Below are 20443 nucleotides of genomic sequence, written 5' to 3'. Positions count from 1 at the left end.
CTCCCTACAGTCACATCCTACAAGGATATTACAATCCCTTTTCAGAGCAGTGGGTTTTGGCTGCCTCCAAGTCTAGAAAGAGATCTTTCCTCACTAGCAGCTCCCTCTTCTCAAATCCCAACAACTCCTTTGTTCAAATTACTCCATTTCGGATGTCCAGGCCCAGGAGACTAGGAGATTCTCTCCCTGAATCCTGCAGAAAAAAAGCTCTCCTTTTCTCCCCACTAACAGGCATTCCCAGCCTTCCCCTCCCAGGACACAATAAACGTCCTATCCACTCCTCTAATTCGCCCCCTAGGCCAGGGGAGTCTATAAACCTTCCTTTCAGGTTCGTGTCCCTCAAAATGCCCAAGCCTCTGGTTAAGAGCTGAACTCAGTTTGTGGCTATAAATGGAGCTCCAAGGCACAAAGGACTGTCCTCCCCAGCCCTCTGCCATTCAGGAAGGACACCTCAGGGTGGAGAAGCTGTCCAAGTCAATCACAGCCTTCCATCCAAGGTCCTGCTCTGATGAGCTCCTCTCCAGGGAGGGGAAGAAGAAAGGCAAAGGAGCAGCTCTTCTTTGGCAAGCCTTGAGCAGCCTGCAGGGAAACTAGTGCAGCCTTCTAATAAAGCAAAGGCATAGTCCGTGTTCTCAACCTAAACTAATGCAATTAGCACACTCCAAGACTTGCTTTTTTAATACCTCAAATACTCCTAAATTAATTAAAAGGTAATTGAGTGAAGAATCATCCTTCTACACTAATCGGCAGGCTTCACTCATTTTCTGGGGGAAAAACTATTTTTAAAACCTCCTCCATACAAGTTAACCCATTTAGGATAGAAATGGTGTTGATGTGGTGTCCATTTTTAGTCTCAGACTCTCATGTGATGTAAACACGGCAGGCTGAATTTTTTGGCTAAAAGACATCTCCTCCCTGCTGCCAAGTAAGGACTCAGGGATCAGGCCTTCCTGACTGAGCTAACAGATCCATTTTCAAAGATGCCCAGCACCCCATTCATCTGGGTTCAAAATATGTCCAGGCTAGATGGGAACAAGCTCCTCCCACAAGCCCTGAACCTTAGGTATGAGTCCAAGACAAAGAACTTTCTTCCTGTGCTCTTGGAGGATGACTCCTGCACTCCCTCCTGCCACCCCAAGCATGGAGCTTCTACTTTCCCAGCTTATGCACTTCTCCCTGTTCTCCTCACACCGGCCAGACGCTCAGAAAGCCCAACCTTGGGCAATGCCATGTGTGAGCGAGGGCATGCTGCAGGGCACTCACCTGCACACCGACAGTCTTAATTGGCAGCAGGAAGGCGTTCAGAGAGTGCAGGCTGGTGATCTGCATGAGCTTCTCCTGGTCCTCCTCTGTCGTACAAGCTTTGACTCTCTGTAACAGCGTGTGGGGCTGAGCCCAAGGGAGAAAGATACCATTTGTCATCAGACCACATCTTCTTTGTCCTGAGCTGGATGGTTTAAAGTGTGCCTGACAGGACCCCAAAGATCTAACGGCCAATCACTTCCCAGTTGTAATTCAATCATCAATAAGCATTTGACACTCCCACCCTTTGGGGATACAAAGGCAAAAATGGGGAGTTAACATTCCCCTCACCCAATAAGGAACAAAATGGTGAATGGTCAGTCCCACTCCTGATGGAGAATCACGCATGATCTCCAAGAGTTAATGCACTCCAACTACCTCCACACAGGCTGTCATAATTGGATACAATGCTATTTACCAAAGCAAACCCTTTTTTCGATCAGAGTAAAAAACGGGTATCTCAGAACACTTGAAGTGATTACAAATTCTAAACCAATGGTATCTAAACTGATAAGTTATTATCAAATTAAAAAAAGGTCAAGCCAAGAATTGTGCTGGCTATTAGGATCACTAGTTTCTTCCTTTAAAACTCCTAACACATAGATAGGATACAAATGTTCTTACCTTCTTAACACTGGCAGAAAAGTCAGCAACTATTTTCAAAATGTTGTTGGTTTCAGGAAAGTCTTTACATACATAAGGCTCTTCAGCACATATTACTCTTATTGCCAGTCCTGGACCTAAAGATCAGGGTAAAGTTACAATTTCAATATTCAATCAGCATCAATATCACCCAAGATCAATATCCAAGTACCTGCTTATACTCCAGCTTTCTCAACAGCCCACTCAAAAATGATAGTAAATAAAAGGGGATGAATTAAAAATCTCTGGATTTTAAAAATTCTTCTAAAGGTACACTTGTTAACTTGCTGCTTATGAGTAGCCAAAGACAGAATTGAGGGGAAAGAATGCTCCCTTGTGCATCTAAACACTTTTATTTGGCCACTGGACCCAGCACCCAGGATGCTTTCTAGCCAAACCAATTATAGCTAACGAAAACATGGCAATACCCTATTTGTGCCCAAATCTGGACTCAGCTTTTTCAAGTCAAATGATGATACTTTAGAGAATACTGAAGACATTGCAAAATCATGAAAAAAAAAAAGGCATCCTCCTTGACAGTTGGGAACCTACATTTAAAGCCATGAAGTCTATCCCCACAAAACTAAGCCTTCAAGCTCTGCCTTACAGTAAGAGAATCCCTTACTTTCTCCTAGCTTGCGGCTACAGGACAGTTCCATTTCCTCGAGCTGTATGTGAATTGGGGCCCAGCCGGCCTCTGGAAAAGGACACAAACCCAGGGGCCCTGACGCTCCATCTCTGCCCCTGGCTTGCCCTGACGTGTTGGGTCAATGGATATGTGACCATCATGGGACACAAACATCTCATGACAGCTTATGCCAAATCCAAATACATTGTTTACCTGGGAAAGGATGCCTAGAGACCAGTTCTTCAGGGAGCCCAAGTTCTCTGCCTAAAATTCTTACTTCATCTTTATGGAAGTCTTTCAGAGGTTCTATTACTTTTCCCTAAAAAGAAAACATAGTTGTTCAATATAACACAAACCTACTAAGGCTTTAGGATGTACAAGGTACCTGGTGTGCCCAACTCCAAAACTGCAGTTGGAAAAGTAAGATGAGGAATAAAAAGATGGCCTCGGGCTGAGCAGAGGGTCGGCTTTTCAGAAAAAGGTCAAAACCTTTTGTTTTTTAAAGAACTAATGTCTTGCAATACCTACCCAGTTTGTGCTTAATAGGTATTCCATTAAAAATCTGATCCATCTGAAGCTTCTTCCCTAGGCACAGCAATATTCAAGGTGCGAGGGGACAGGGAGATAACTGATACATGCTGGCCCTCCAGAGGGAAGACAAGCCACACCAATGCCTTCCTGTCAAAGACCAGCAGTGTAGAGTCCAGGGGAAACCGTAAGAGTCATTAGGACTTTGGACTCATCATCCCATGGAACTTTATACTGTACTAAATACATTACATACATGACTTCACTTGATCTTCACAAGCCAGTGGGCTGGGGGGGCCATTATTATCCCCATTTCTCCCAAACAGGATTTTATATTTGATCCTAGAGGCAAGAGGAAGTCACTGGAGGTTACTGAGTAATGGGATAATAGCCAAACTTTGCTTTAGGAAAATCACTTTGGGGAGATTTCAGACAGAAGCTGACCCACCAAGCAAGTTAAAGCAGTAGTCCAAGAGTGAGGCAAGGGGGCCAAAAATAAGAGGGTAGACATATTTCAACAAAATGGTAAGAGAACCACCTAGATCTCTTAGAATCAGAGGGCAAAGCTGAAACTGAAAATTCCTAGAAACACTCTTGAGTTCCTGAGTCAAACAAAAAATACTGAGCCTACCCAGAAAGAAAGAATTCAAGTATTAGAAGTCATTGTCAGTAACATATCATTTTTCAGTCAGTGAGTTTGGAATGAGATATTCCAAAAGGCAAAAGATCTAGGCTTACAATTGAGAACAATTTATCCAACAAAACTGAATATAATCTTATGGGAAAAAAAAACAACTGGAATAAAAAAAGAGGAATTATAAGCATTCCTGATAGAAAGACCAGAGTTGACAAAAATATCAACATATAAACATAGGAGTCAGAGAAGTATAAAACTATAAACATAAGTAACCAATCGCATTTAAATGACAAAACAAGGATAAACTGTCTTCTTATAAAGGGATATAATACATATCATAGAACTTTATCACTTTTTTATCATCATCAGGAGTCTATTAGAAATCAAGACAGAAGAGGGTCTGAGTAATTCTGTTATGTCTGATGACCATAAAAGGAAAATGGAAAAGGCAGGAAAGAGAAATCCATTAGTAAGGGGAGAAAGAATGAGGAACATCATCTTACAGGAGCGGAGGGAGGAGAGACAAATAAAAGTCTATACAAAGAGAGTGAGGGAAAGCTGAATCTCAATCTTCGCTGAACTGGTCAGAGGAGGGAAGAACACATACACAATTAATAATCTTTGACAATCAATGTGAATGGTATGAACTCATCTATAAAAAGTAAGGAAAAAACAGTGGATTAGAATACAATGTTATTTACATGAAATACTCTTAAAACAGAGGAGTTAAAATAAAAGCCTAGAGCAGAAACCTGGGATAATTTGTATGAACTGATGCAGAATGAAGCAAGGAGAACTAAGATAATGCTAGCAATATAGCTTTGAGACAATTAAATTATAAACTGATTAGCATAATGATCAACAATGATTCTAAAGGATTACTGATGAATCAATGCTACCCACATCCTGAGAAGCGGTGAAGGACAGAGAGCACAGAATGACACATATTATTTCGAAAATACCAAAATAGAAATTCCTTTTGCTTGATTATATGTATTTGTAATGGGAATTGTGTTTTTCTTTTATACTCAATTAGTGAGAAGGCAAATTTTGGCTGCTTGGAAAAAATATAATTTAAAAAAGAATAATAAATAAATTAGATGTGTATGGAAGAAATCCCCTGCCAGATCTAAGGAGACAGGATGATCTCAACACTCAGAACCAGGACATTAGGGAAAGGAATCTTTGCAAAAAGTACTCCTGATAAAGGTCTCATTTCTAAGACATGTAGGGAATGGAGTCAAATTTATAGAGTAAGAGTCATTCTTCAACTGATAAATGGTCAAAAGATATGAATAGGCAGTTTTCAGAGTAAGAAATCTAAGATATCACTAAAAATTAGAAAAATTAAAACTAAAACACTTCCAAGATACTACCTCCTACCCATTAGATTGACAAAGCTGACATGACAAAGTAGGAATGCTGGAGGGACTATGGGAATATAGGTACACTAATGTATTTTTGGTGGAGCTGTGGATTGGCCCAATCATTCAAAAAAGCAATTTGGAAATAGGCCCAAAAGTTATTAAACTGTGCATATCCTTTGATCGGGTGATAACACTAGCAGGTTGACCCACAAAAGATCAAAGAATGTGGAAAAAGACCCATATCTATACAAAAATTGTACATATATGTCCAAAAATATTTACGGCAGCTCTTTTTGTGATAGCAAAGATTTAGAAAATTAGAGGGTAACTATCAATTGAGAAATGGCTGAATAAATTATTATATATGAATACAATGGAATACTACTGTACTCTAAGAAAGGATGAAGAGGGATGTTCTCAGAAAAATCTGAGAAGACTTGTATGAACTGATGAAATAAAGTGAACAGAACCAGAACAATTTATACAAAATAAAATATTGTAAAGAAAAACAGCTTTGAAAGACTGAAGAACTTTGATCACCAAACTGGCCAAGCATAATGACAAACAATTCATGATAAAACATGTTACCTATACTGTAGAAAGAAAATTAGGATATTGATTAAAATAAGATATTTGATAAAGAGATCTCTGAGGGTACAAGCAAGGTATCCTAATTTCCTCACTACAATACCCAGATAGAAAGGATTAATGGACTCACGAGTGCTGATTGAAACCTTTTTAAAATACGGGAATTTGCTTTGTTTTATTACACATATTGATAAAGGTTTTATTTTTCTTGCTTTCTTAATAGATGTGAAGAGGAAAGAATTTGGAATTTAAAATAAAATTAACTTTTTAAAACTTTTTTTATACCCCAAGTAGTTTTTTTCATTACCAAATGTCTAAAATAGGCAATGATAGGATCATATAATGTTAGAACTGAAAGGGGTTTCAGAGATCACCTGGGTCTAATCCCCTAGAAAGCTGAGGCGCAGGGAGGTCAGAATGTCTTCAGGCCCCCACATACTACCCTAAGTACCAAGTCGTCTGCCTTGTAGAGCAGGTCCTGCCGTCACCTGCCCCCACAAGCAGACATAGCGTTTCCCAGGGCAGGGGACACAAGTGCACTGACCCGCCCAATACTTCATCTATGTGTAACACCCCCCACTCCCTCATGGCCTCCAGGTCAGACTGCCTGGTCTGTCTGCCTACCTCCTCCCTCAGCTTCCGGATGAGTTCTGTGTCGTTGTGGTGAGTCTTGATGACTTCCGCTTTGCCGCTGGCAACAAGGGATGCGCTTTCAATCAGATCAGGCCTGAGTGTGCCCTGGGCAAGGAAGACCTCCTCTGGCCTCAGGTTCATTTCTCCAATCACTTCATTGGCGATCTGTGAACAGGATGGACACAAGGCTTGAGCAAAGGACAGCAGACTGCCCACTGGTGACAACTGCCATAAAACAGGCCTAAACAATGACCTTCTTCCCTATGCAATTCCCCAATCACTTGTGCTTTCCAGGTCACACCAGGAAACTGAACTCCAGAGAACTAAGAAGGTAGACAAGTGCTTCAGTGAGCAAAATGCCTCTTTCTGGTCCCCCTTCCCCAGCACAGCCTGCTGCCCCTCAGGCAGGAGAGGAAGACAAGAGGCAGGCTGGCTCCAGCACCCATAGGCATCAAACATAAGCTGCCAAGGAAGGGAAAATACTGAAAAGGACACTGACAGCCATACTGTCATCCTGACTGATGGCTGACTGACTCACACTCACATTCTTTCTCTGCCCCTCTCTCTATCCATGCCTTTTTCACTCTCTTTCTCTCCCTCCATCCCTCTATCTCTTCTAGTCACTCTCCTTCCCTCCCTCGCTCTTTCTCTCTTGTTCCCAGAGGCAGCTCTCTGAACTCAACAAGTGTTCTTCTTATTCCCATTCAAGCAAAAAATCACACACACAATGAAACTGATGGCATCCGAGCCCACTAGTGAAACAGGCAGGACAATCCACTGTACAGCAGAGCTAGCAGGCCTTGGGGATACTGTTGCTTGTCTTCCCTTTCAGAGACAGAGGGAAACTCAACCACCCATGTCATGAATTTCCAACACCACCTGTCATGAAGCAAATGAAGCTTAAGCACCCCAAGACTGACTTTGAATGCAATCATTTTTTCTTTGATTATTCCAATTACCACAAATATGAGCTAATATTAAATTCAGTAAGCAGGTGTGGAAGTTTAGGGGGTTCCTCATCAATTTACCTGAAGAAAAATCAAGCAAACCTCTATTTTCAGAACTGTGTCAGAAAAGTCTGATAATGCCCTTTAAACAAACTTGACTGGGCACTAAATACACATAGAGATTAGGAAAGTGGCTAGGAGCTCGGCAATGACACAGTGCTTACATAAGAGTCCCCCTCTGACAGAGGGCAGACACCTCCCTTCCAGACAACAGCTGCTGCTGTGGCTGTTTCTTACAAGTTTCTTCCCAGCCTCAGGCTGCAGCTGCCTCTTTCTGGGTGTGTGACAAACACCAAGTAGCCTCCAATGGGCCAGTCAAACTTTCAAGAAGCATCTTTACCCCAGTGTCGGGGAGAATCACAACAGAAATGACCAAGGATGAAGATCCACGTCAAATGGTCATTTTTAGGCATATCAAGAAAAGTACCTTAACAAAGGTGTCACCAATAATTTTTCTTTTTTCCTCTGGACTTGTGGTCATGTTTAATGTCTTGCTGATCCTTTTTCGGGGAGTCCTGTCCTCATCAGATATTGGTAAAGTTGTTGTACCATTGTAGAAAGAATGAGCAGCATTTACCACTGTGTAATAAAAATACCATTTTTTTATTATATGAAATAGATACCCCAAAGCCAGTTTTTAAAAGAACTAAATCATCCTCCCAACTCTTGGGGTCATTCACATTTTCCAGAACTTCTAGTATTCATTTAAAGTAATTAATGAATCATGTCAAATATGCTCTCAAGAACAAGGGGCAGTGACAATTTCTGAAAGGATTCCAAGGTATTCCCCACCTCTCCTCCATCTCTCCTTTCTATCTAGAATCCAGTCCCTGTGGCAACCAGCAGAACTGCAGCTATGATCAGGGCTCCAAAGAGATCAAGCAGTGGAGAGCCCAGAGAACACTATGAATCAATCCATGGACTCCTGGGTTATCCCTTTATACCTGAAATACTGTTTTCATGAACTGACTCTTGATTATTCTATGAGTGCTGAGGCTGGAGTAAGGAAGCCTTGAATTCAAATCCAGTATCAGATACTTCCTAGATATGTGACAATGGACAAGTTACTTAATCCCTGTTTGGCTCAGTTTCCTCATCTGTAAAATGAGGATAGATCTAGCAGCTCCCAAGGTGGTTGTGAGAGTCAAATGAGATAGTAACTGAAGCACTTAGCACAGCATCTGGCAAACAGTACCAGAGAATTGCCAGCTATTCTTGTTACTACATATTTAATTGTTCTATTGACAACTATTTCTTGGTCCTGCCTATTAATAGTAGTGAAGAAAGAGCTCGTGGCAAATGGCCTCTTGTCTGAGGAAGCAGTGGGATCCTCTGAGGGGGGAAGGGTGGCACTGGCCACGTAAGGAGACTCCACTTCCAGAGTAAAGGACCACCTGGCTGTGTGGAGACCAGTCGAGAACTGTCAAGAGATGCAGTCACTAGGTGGCCACTCTGTTCTGTTGGGCACTAGACATTAAGCCCAGAGAAGGTACAAAGATGGTGGCAGGAGCAATCCCAAAGCTGCAGCTGGCCCCAGCCTACGATCCAATCTTGTTATAAATTATTCTCCTTCCTAGACGTGGCAGTTCAGCCAGGCGGGCTTCTTGCCACTCCACACACACATGAACTTCTACCTCCCATTCCCATGTCTTTGGATGGACGAAACCTCTCACTCAAAATGAACTTCTTCCTGGATTCACTGACTCCCACTTGCTCATCCCCTCAAATGATAGTGTTGCCCCAAGGACCATGGGCCTTGGCCATCGGCCCTGCGGCTGAAGCCTTTCCCAAGGGTTATCTCCCCACTTTGAATGGGAGCTCCTAGAACGCGGGGGCTGTCTTGCTTCTCTCTTCATACCCCAGCATTTGGAAGCATGCTTTGTACTGAATAAGCACAAACTGAGGCAGAACAAATGCTTTCTCCATTTTACCATCTTCCCTATAGCATCTCAAGGTTTGAAAGCTGCTGAGGGGACATCATCTCCTCTGCTCCTCACCCTCACAACTACCCTGACAAGGAGGTGCTCTTCTCCCATTATTTCTCTTGGTTCATGTCACCCAGGAGAGAATGCCAAGACCCTAGAGTGAGTGCAGGACAACTTGCATTTCAGGCATATGCATTTTTAAGACCTACTGTCATAACTGGCACACAACTGGACCTTAATTTAAAGTGTCCAAGACTAAATGGCGAGGAATGCTGGTCTCCCAGACCCAGTTTCATCACACTGAGGCAACTGTGCTCATCCCCAACTGTCTCAAGAGCAAACAGCTTGTCATTAATGACTGTCTTGAATTCAAAATGAGGGGGCATCTGGGTAGCTCAGGGCACTGAGAGTCAGGCCTAGAGGCAGGAAGTCCTGGGTTCAAATTTGGCCTCAGACACTTCCCAGCTGGACAAGTCACTTAATCCCCATTGCCTAACCCTTACTGCTCTTCTGCCTTGGAAACAATACACAGTTATTGATTCCAAGACAGAAGGTAAGGGTTTAAAAAAAAATGGCAGCCATGAGAAAAGTCAAGAGCCTGTCCACCCAGGTCCTACAAGCTGGCAACCTACCTCTAAACACAGGCAGAAAGCACAACTACCCATCTGCCCACCATCTAGAACCTTTTTGAATTTTCAAAGGACCCTGAAACTTGGGTTCTCCTTTCCTAATATGGCACCAGAAAGTTAAGAAGAGGGAAAAGAACATAAGGGAAATTAAAATTTACAAAAGATGAGGATAAGGAAGGAGAAAGATGTGCTGCTGTTAAATTAGAACTGACCAATATAAATGTATTGCCCTCATAAGGATTCTTGAGTCACTGATATAGTCACTATTATTCCTATCAGAGAGCATCATTGCAGTATTCTCCTCTACCAAGGTTTTGTTAAAAATGCTAAGAAATAGAATTCAAGATTCTACAATCTTCCCATCAGTCAGCCTTGATGATGGGCCTCCCATGTGCCAGGCCCAGTGCTCAGAGACCCTGGAGATATGACAAGAGGCTTAAGGCAGCCCATCTTCAAAGAGCTCACAGTCTAATGGAAGCACCAGTAAATTCCTGCATACAAACTCTAAACAAGAAGGATCAGAAACACGTAACCAAGAGAAGGCACCAAAGTCCAGAGTGTGGGCAAAGGCCTCCAGTAAAAATGGAGTTTCTGCTGGCACTTGCAAGAAAGCCAGGAGAAACTGTTCAATAAAGTCAGAAGGCCCACCATCCACTTTGAGGGCATACCTTTGACCTGAATCCCAAGTTTTCTGAGCGCTTCTTCCACAGATTGGCTCTCCCTCTTCCTCATGAAACCATTATCAATATGCACAGCAATGACTTGATCTTGGTCCAACGCCCGATTCAACAAAGCGGTGCACACTGTGGAGTCCACACCACCACTGAGCAAAACCTAAGGAAGGAGGACATGGAAGTGAGGAAATGGAACTGGCTCCAGCATGGAAAAGGAGAGTAGCACCACTGTAAGCGTGCACCAGTCACTTCTTTCTCATCCTGACAGCTAATCAGTTCTGGCCCACCCAAAGAGAACTCGGAATGAATCCCAAGAAAGCAGGCTAGAGGATGTGTTCCTGGAGCCTGGCAGGCTTGAGTCAGAGCTGGAGCACCACCCCCAGAGCTAGGCTCGTACAGCCCCTGGCCTTTTCGACACTGCCCTAGCCTGTTCCTCCCTGCAAACTTCCCAGGGGACCATGCCACCTCCATAGCAGCTGGTTAGGCCCTCAGCTCTCCTTCACCATCCCTGAGGCCAGGCACCCCAAGGTAGAAGCCAGCAAATTACCAGCTTCCCCCTTTATGGTGGGAAAGACCAAGCAGCCCAGAAGGAACAGGTAAGGAGGGGCACTACTTTTGTCACCCATGCTCCCCAGACTCCACAGTTCTGTCGGAGGTACTGCCACACTTCCAGGGTCTGGTCTGTAATCCCTAATTATCTCTGATGCCTCTCGCTGCCCGCAGAAACCCTGGATTACCAGACTTCCGCCAGCTTCCATGCCCCAGGCCAATCATCTCCCACCTGGACCACTGCTGGAATCCCTGGTCTCTCAGTCTCCAGTGCCTCAACTCTCTAATCCACCTTCTCCACAGCTGCCCAAATGCAGACATTTCCTGTGCCCAGACCTGACCATATCACTGGCCTGTTTGGTAAATTCAATTGGCTCCCTCCTGATTAGGCTCAAATGGCATCAATTACTTTTTCAACTTTTTAAAATGTTTATTTTTTGGTGTAAAATTATAGAGCCAACATAATTATTAAGAGTAGCATGTGGGTTTAATTTATATGTAAGTGAATATAAAATTTTAGAAGGTGTGTGCTCAAAAAATTTTACTGCAAGATGAAAATGGTTTCAAAACTAATGAACTAAACAAATAAGTAGGAATGCATGCATTTCATGTGCAAAGAATGCATTTTGTCAACTCTGGTTAAAAAAAAAAAAGGCAACATTTCCTTTAAGAAACATCTATAGTGATCCATCACTTATTGCAGTTGTGTTCTGATGACCCCGGTGATAGGTGAAGTCTGCAGTGTAGCAGGGTATATTTCTATATACATATATACTTAGGCTTTATAAACCCTTCACTCTCCTGTAAACCTTTTCCACACTCAAAAACACTGAGTCAATCAGCGCCCAGGATACAGAACACAGCACGGTGGTTGGTTTGGCTTTCATTCCATCAGCCAATAGTGTGCTGTGTACAATCTCACATTGGCAAACTTGCGCAGTGGCATATTGCATCTACACTGTGTACAGTATGGTATTCATCTGCAAAATCCCGCAATATAATGAAAATACCACAATAAAGAATTAGATTTACCAAAAAAAGGAAAAAAAAGGAAAAAAACCCCACAATATAGTGAAGCCACAATAAGTGAATTGTGCTATAGTGAGGGACGACTGTATTGCACATTGCTCACCAGAACCTTTGAAGTTCCTACTCGTTCCTTAATCTCCCGAATGCACTCGAGTTCTCTGTTCTGCACTGTAAAGGTCCCACTGCAGCCAGCAATATCATAAAGGAAATTCTTCAATATTGCTTTCCCATTTTCCGTAAGGCCAACCTCAGGGTGGAATTGTACTCCATAAAGCTTTTTAGATTCATTTGCTATGCCTACAAAGAAATAATATCAAGAGGTATTAAAAATTACTCAAATTGAAAAGACTTTTTTCCCTTGCAAACTCTCTCTGAATTTGTTAACAGGTAGACCATAGTGGATGGCAAGGAAAACGTAAAAATTAAAATACCATGGCAATGAGGCTTCTTATTTTGGGGGCCCGATTCAGGCCAACTGTCACTTAAGTGCCTTCTCCTACAATCAAGGTGCTGAGCCTTGGCTGGGATCCAAAGACAGGGGAAAGAATCTCTGTCTTCCTCAAGCAGTATTTAACCGGGGGTAGGGGGAGATGATAGAACAGAGAAGAGCTGAAAGCTGAGTCAATGAGGGAGAAAGCACTCACAACCTGTCAGTTGGTCCATCAGCATCCATAAAGTGGCTACTCTAGGCAGGCATTATGCCAACACTAGGTCTACAAAGAAAGACAAAAGCCAGTCCTGCCTTCAAGGGGCTCCCAGTCTAACAGGGAGAGGCAACATGTAGACACTTTACATACAAACAAGATGAAGAAAGAATAAAACAAAGAGAAAGTCAGAGAGAAAGCACAGACTATAGAGGATCAAAAAGACTTCTACGAGTGTGTAGCGGAGAAACCAGGGGAGGCAGGAGGCAGAGACCTCCAGAGAAAATGCTCTGAGCTAGGAGACAGGAGTGTCTCATGCAAAGAACAGCAAGAAAGCCAGAGTCTTTGGATCGAAGAGTCGTGGAGGGGATAGCAAACTGTCCAGACAGGAAAGGATTTGGATTTTATCCTGGAGGTAAGAGGCAGTCCCTGGAGTTTGCTTAATGAGAGACAAAGTCAGACTGGCATTTTAGAATAACAATATGACAGCTTACTGGAGGATGGAGTAGGGAGACCAGAGGCAGGCAGAGCCACCAGGAGCTATTGCAACATCCAGGGTGGGGTGGTGTCAGAAGGGAGGAAGGGGCATCTAAGAGAGATGCTATGAGGTAAAAACAAGACCTGATCAGAGACTGGATATGGAGCATGGGCTAAAAGGGTGAGGAGTCAAAGATAGCCACCTGGTCGGTAAGCCTAGAAAGGGGGGAGGGCAAGAAGAGAAGATGATAAGTTCCCTTTTGGACATGCTGAGTTGAAGATGTCCATAGGATGACATCCAGTTAGAGATGCCTGAAAGGACACTAGAAAAAGGAAGACCAGAGGTCAGCAGGGAGGTGAGAACTGGCCAAGCAGACTCTGCAGAGAGAAGACTGTTGACACCATGGAAGATGAACTCAAGGGAAATAAGACAGCGGGCAGAGAAGGCTTCAGGCCAGAGCTTTGGGACACACCTCAGTGAGGGTACAACCTGGATGAAAAGTAGTCCAAGGAACCAGGGAAGGAGTGGTGAGCTGGCTAAGAGCAAACACTTGAGGGAAAGCCTCCAGGAGGAGACGGCCCATGAGCTGAGCTCTGAAGGAAACTAGGAATTCTATAAGAAAAGAGAAGGAGGTGGGAGGCAGAACGATAAGAGGATAGTCTGCCTGGAAGGCTGAGTCACAGTGAGGCACATAAACCATGGCTGGAATGGCAGCACCCGCCTTCCCTAGTGAGCAGAATGGCATTTGAGAGCAGGAATGATGGCATGGCATGAGCAGCTCTTACTCGCCATGTGGAGACAACAGGGATGAGGGCCTGCCCGGGAAGCTCAGAATCAAGCCACCATTTACAGCTACACCATCTGGACCAGCACCCTGCGTGTGCTAATGCCCAGCCAGGGGCACAGAACCCAATCCTCTTCGAGCCTCAATGTTTGACAACATTGTGATCCCTGAGTTAAAGGAGCTTTAATTTAGAACCAGAAGAGGGATGCATCCCCTGTATTTCACACAGGAAGCCAGAGAGAAGTAGCAAAGTAGGGTTCAACCTCAAGGCTGCAACTTCCCAGTCTCCTCCTCCTTCCACTGTCCCCAGATGCCAGCCAGTCACTATCTGAGATCCCCAAGGGCTCCTCTCGTTTAGAGTAGTTGTCTGAGTGATGGAACACTGAAAACTACAGAGCTCAAGGTTCTCCAATCCCGAGATGGAGTCCCCAAGGTTTTCAAAAGCCGCACCTGCTACGATGTTCCCAGACTGGGCCACAACCTTGAATCCTTCAGCTACTTTGTCTACACTGTCTCCATGTGTGAGCAACACAATCTCTTCCTTCTGAAGACCCCTGAAGACAAAATTTCAATTAGAGTCAAACACACACAACAAAAAAATACATGTAAGTTTTAAAACATGTCTTGAAATAGTAACTGTAAATGAAGGGAGCCTTGAAGAGCCACCTGCGGCTGAGATCATGGTGGGAAAACAATGACTCTCTCCTGATGAGGCTAAAAGAAGTGCCTCCAGCTCAGAAGAGACTCACTGAGTCCAATCTTCTCAAGACTCAGGCTAGTTAAAATTCGGACTTCCAAAATCTTCTAAAGCCCTAATTTAGCAATTTCTCCTAGTGTAGACAGCATGGAATCAGAATGTTTGGACCTGAATGGACCATCTAACCAACCCCCTAATTTTAAAAATAACTGAGGCCAGAGAAACAAAATGAACATCCTGATACCCCGATGCTCTCTGGTGGCAGAGTCAGGCCCTCCTCTCCATCTAGGCCATTTGAGTTCTCTGGCCCCAGAAGCAAGCTCGAAGCCCATCCTGTGACTAATTCTATAGAATGGAGAAATCAGCCACTCTGTCTCTGTAGTAAAGGAGGGAGTGAGGGGAAGCATCCTTCAGACTTCAAATGAATGCTTATGAAGTAACAGAGAACTGCAAAAAAAGTCTTCTGGGAGTAGAGCTTACACTTTCCTAGACCTTCACAAGGCACTTTCCTAGCAAGAACCCTGACAGGTAGGCAGGGTCAGTGTTATTAGTCCATTTTCACATGAGGAAACCAAGGCTCAGGGATCAGAAGGCTCTTGCAGTATAGACTCCTACAACACCATCCCAGACCACTCTAAGCCCCAAACCACTCTGGAGTTTTTCTTTTTTTTTAACCTTTACCTTCTGTCTTTGTAATGGTTCTATGACAGAGGAGTAGCAGGGCTGGGCAATCAGGACTAAATGACTTGCCCAAGGTCACACAACAAATAAACGTCTGAAACCAGATTTGAACTCGGGAAGATGAAGCTTCCTGACTTTTATCCACACAACTCGCTGCTCCCCCTCTAGTCTTTTCTGAAGTAACCTGTAGTCATATTAGCCTCAGCCTGGAAAGGTAGTTTTTTCCTCCCCTTGATGCTGAAAATGGTATTACACCTTAGTATGAAGTTAGAGCAAGGTAGAAGACAAGAACTTCAGGAACAAGTCTATCTAATCTGAAGCCAACTCTAAGGTCTGAAGTGAAAGCATGCACAAAGCACACTGGAGACTTCCTACGTGAAACACAAATGAAGGAGTGCAGGGTGTGCTCTACTCTTTGGGTGACTTGCATCCACAAGAAGGGAGGAAGGAAGGGGGTTTTTAAATCAAAGATGAAGGGAAAGAGGGGGGCCAGGTACAAGGGCCCAGAGGACGAGCATGGTTAAAAGGGGCCACCCAAAATGGAGCAGGGAAAAAAAGCACACAAAGGAAAGATAGCAGGAAACAGAGCTCCTGGGGTTCAGGAATAAAGGAATGAACATTGAGCAACATTGTGGTTCCTGGGCCCCAGGAAGCTACCAAGCAGCTTGACCATCAGTCTGGAAAGGAGCAGAACCTTAAAGGCTCCACACTTAGGAACAAACCAGACACATCTGATAGGTCATGCTGACAAAGGGCATCTTCCCTCATCCTGCTCAGCTCTACTGGAAACACCCTCATGAGTCAAGCTGAGGTGAGGGAATCCCAAAACCCAGCCAGGAAGAAAGGCCAGGCAGGCAGAGTGAAATGGGGGAGAAGCACCCCACAGCCAAAAGCTCCCTGACACACTCAAGACATGTCACCCAAAGAAAGGCTAGAAAATCCCTGGCATCTCCAGCATTGCTGCTCCCTACCTTCCCTCTTTGTCTGGGGAGGGATAAGGAGCCCTGAAACTCTCCTGTGCAGCAATTCAGCCTAACACTCCTAAACATTGGAGACACATTCTCTGAGAGCACCAGCTCCTGTCACGGTGCTGGTGGCGTGTCATCTTCCAAGATACCTGAATAATGAGCAGGTGTTGTCCACATTAATGTTGAAGACTCCATCCTCCCGGACGTTTTTTTTGTGCACAGTACCGCCAAAAACTTTGTTCATCATCTGTGAAAACAGAGGGGGATTATGGTTATACCAAGCAGAGCAGAGGGTACGAGGAGCACAGGGGAAATGGTGATACCCACAGCCACCTGTACCATGGCTGCCACAGCACATCCTCAGTCCTCAGACATGAGGGATTCCATGCCACACAGCTGGTGGCTGAGGTCTGATGTCCTCCTCGCCCTCTCCTCCGGCAACTGTTCCCTTATGTTAAAGTGAAGCAAGAATCAGACTCCTCTGGGATCTGAAACTAGCAAGCTCTGAACCGTCTGTCTCACTGGCCACGGTCTGGCCATTGTGGTCATGGGCACAAGCATGGACACGGACACACACATGTACACACTTGCACGGCATGCACCTAGAATACAGATTCCTGGACTGGGAACAATCCCTCCCCTGACAGATACTTCAACATGGGGCCTGGTCATCGCCGTCTTCTATCAATAGCAGGGATTTTATTACGCCAGAATAGGCTCACAAGGAAATACACAAAGAGAAGACATTTTTCTAGAATTCTTGGATGTGGCTGTGCCCTCTGAGCTGTGCCCAGGAGGCTGGATACAAACACTTTAGATCTCTTCCAATTCCAGGCTGCCCATGAGGCTCAGTGCCAGGGCAGCTCTGGTCTAGGTTCAAGGTGAAAAGATAAGCAGCAAAGGAGTGAGGGAGTTGGGTCTGGGATCATCAGGAAGACCTTAATTCTAATCCTCTCTCAGACACTTCTTAATGGTGTGATCCTGAGCAAATCATTTAACCTGTCTGTCTCAGCGTCCTCATCTGTAATTGTTGTTGTTGTTCACTTGTGTCTAAATCTTCATGACACCATGGCCCGCCCTAACTTTTATTGGCACAGAGACTGGAGTGGTTTGCCATTTCCTTCTCCAGTGGATACAGGCAAACAGGTGGAATGACTTGCCCAGTGTGAATTTTAGATTTTACTCCACCCTGCTTAGTCTTTAGAATTCTAGCAATCAGGAATGTATACACCCCCACTTAAGGATTAAGAGTGGGAGAGGATGGTCTGTGACCTGCTTGTGCTAACAAATGGCAAATCAGAAAGAAATGACTCACCCCCTGGGCTGTCCTAAACCAAGTTTAAGCCACCATTGGTACATGTGAGACACAGGAAGTGATGTAAAGAACAGCCTTTATATATGCAGACTTGGGCAGTGAAATTTGACTTAGAGGAGCTCTGAACTGTGGGTCTAGCTGGGACTGGGATTGTGATTCCCTTAGGCCACCACATGTTGAGTGTTAGGGCTGACTTCCTTTCCCCTTGACCCTTCTGAAGGTTCCAGCCTCCAAGGAAGCCCTTCATCTTGGAGGAATACTCCTAGCTGGAAGCAGAGTTAAGATTTAATCTTCTGGGAAGGCCCCTTGGCTCAGAGGCCTCTGAACTCCCCCTGGCTCAGGTCAGGCTGGAGTAGATCTTTAACCGTTTTCCCACTTTCTCTTTCTTCTTAATTTCTTCCTTCTATTGTAAATAAACCACCATAAAATCCCATTCTGATTTGAGTATTTCATTGGGATTTAGAATTTAAATCCCTGGCGACCACTAAATAATATATTCAAGCTCAACCCTAAATTTTACCCTTAACACCAGGGACTTCAACTAAGAAGTATTACCCACTGAGCCACCTAGTTGCTTCCTTATCATCTGTAAAATGGGACAAATAACAGCCTCTCTTATGAGTATTACTTTAAAAACTCCTTACCTTCAGTTATAGAATTGATACCAAATATCTGTTCCAAGACATAAGCACAGTAAGGACTACACAAGTGGGGTTAAATGACTTGCTATATAGGTAGAAAGTGTCTGACGCCAAATCTGAACCCAAGACCTCTTGTCTCTATTATTATTATTACATATACTCATATCAATTTGGTCTCCCTGTTCTGCCCTCTAAACTGTACTTGCCTCTCCTTAACCAAAAATGAACATACAAACTTCACTCATTTACCAACATAATGACATTTCCATCTCTCCTCCCACCAGACCCCAGTCTTGACTGTGATCCTTTGGTGTCTCTTCAGCCCAACATGGATGTCAGGTTATTATTCATCTGCTGGGGAGGGTATTTACAAAGTACTTATTTTGGCTAATCTGGGGCCCCTGAACTACACCCTAAGCATATTAGATCACTCTCTGGGGTGAACTATCAGTCCTGGGAAGGGGCTTAAACAGGGGCCCAAGCAGACCATTCTCCCAAAAGATAAGGCTAATGGGTGAAAAAGAGCTAAATTAATGAACTGAAACATTCAGTACCCAAATACATAGGTCAATTATTGATCAAATAAACCTGGTTTGATCACCCTGAGGCACCCTACTACCAAGTATTCTGAAATGAAAATATGCAATTATAAAGAAGGCTACAATCATGATGAAATCTATCCAGATGCCTCTGTTGTGCCAAAAATGGGTACAATTTCTATATTCTTATTGTTCTATAAAAAGTTCTGAATAAAGATCCTGTAACATTCTCCAGGAAAAGAGGTCAGGCTACTGGAAGCCTCTTAGCTTAATCATAAATTTACACAACTTGCTTTTCTGGGCAATGGACCATCAGTGAATGTTGTGAATTTTAGATTTACTCCACCCTACCTAGTCTAGCAATCAGGAATGTATTCATCCCTACTTAAGGATTAAGTGTTGAGGAGGATGGCCTATGACAGACATGTGCTAGCAAATGACAAATCAGAAACAACTGACAGACCCCCTGGGCTGTCCCAAGTCAAGCTTAAGCTACCATTGGCACATGTGAGATGCAGGGAAGTGATGTAAAAAACTGTCTATCTACATCACATCACTTCCTCTCTCTGACCTCTTTTCGCGGAGAGGTAGCTCTCTCTTTCGCAGCAGATACACGACTGGTGGCAGCGTGCTAGGCACCTTGGCGTGCCTCCATCTCTCGTCCGGGTTTGGCAATAAGCGTCCTTAGTGCGGTGACTGTGAGAAGCTCAATATCGTGGGTCAGGTGAGGCATCTTCCCTGAACTCTCTCAGAGTTTAGGCTGATTCCTTTTTTCCCCTTACCTTTCCTAAATGCTATCCTGCTAGGAGGTCCTCTCGGAGGAGGCCTCGTGGCTGGGGTCTCTGAACTCCCCTTGGCTCAGGCTAGGCCGGAAAATTCGTACACCTCTTTCTCTCTCTCTTAATTCCTTCCCTCTATATTAATTAAACCACCATAAAATTCCCAAACTGACTTGAGTATTTTTATTGGGATTTGAATTAATCCCTGGCAACCAACTAAATTTATATTCAGTTAAAAAAAAAAACCCTAAATTTACCCCTTGCAGTGTCCAATTGTAAAAGCCAGTTTAAATATGAGGCAAAATTTCTACTACTTTGTAGGAGCCAGGGGAAAAAAAACCCTAACAAAATTTCCATCAATTGACATAATTTAGAATATAGTTGGCAAAGGCTTATTATAAGCCCCCAGCATTTCAGGAAGAAGAAAATAAATGTAGTAGCTGAGGTACATTTATTAAATCCTTATCAAATGATCTGTTTTCATGGTGTGCCAAAGAAAGGTGATTAGCACATGACAATCTTTGTATTTGAAGGGCTACCTCAAAGGAAGATGGATCATTAAGATTGTATTTGTCACAATAACACTGCTTCATTTCTATTTGGGTTTTTTTCTCCCAAGAATTAATCCAAGTAAAATCTGCAACCAACCCTACAAAATTGGATTTAGGTGTTACACAGGCCAGTGCTTTCCATTATCATGCACTGGTATCAAATCAACAAAAGGAACAATGAATACATTTTGTATTCTTCACACATGGGAAGCATTGATTTCTATTTCC

The 20443-nt window shown here is 43.8% G+C and overlaps 1 protein-coding gene across 1 annotated transcript in view; it reads right to left on the bottom strand.

The window, feature by feature from the left end:
* The window catches only part of GMPS (guanine monophosphate synthase), a 77474-nt gene that overhangs the window by 11298 nt on the left and 45733 nt on the right, over positions 1-20443 (bottom strand). Inside the window, exons 4-12 of the mRNA XM_056807588.1 lie at positions 16540-16637; positions 14495-14598; positions 12242-12435; positions 10555-10720; positions 7760-7911; positions 6317-6490; positions 2786-2891; positions 1927-2042; positions 1264-1389 (exon numbers count right to left, since the gene is read on the bottom strand). Coding sequence (XP_056663566.1) covers positions 1264-1389; positions 1927-2042; positions 2786-2891; positions 6317-6490; positions 7760-7911; positions 10555-10720; positions 12242-12435; positions 14495-14598; positions 16540-16637 — 1236 coding nt within the window. The remainder of the gene's footprint in view (positions 1-1263; positions 1390-1926; positions 2043-2785; positions 2892-6316; positions 6491-7759; positions 7912-10554; positions 10721-12241; positions 12436-14494; positions 14599-16539; positions 16638-20443) is intronic.

This window comes from Monodelphis domestica, chromosome 8 (genome assembly GCF_027887165.1).
Source record: "Monodelphis domestica isolate mMonDom1 chromosome 8, mMonDom1.pri, whole genome shotgun sequence".
NCBI classification, from domain to species: domain Eukaryota; kingdom Metazoa; phylum Chordata; class Mammalia; order Didelphimorphia; family Didelphidae; genus Monodelphis; species Monodelphis domestica.
This window is presented reverse-complemented; position numbering and strand designations above follow the sequence as displayed.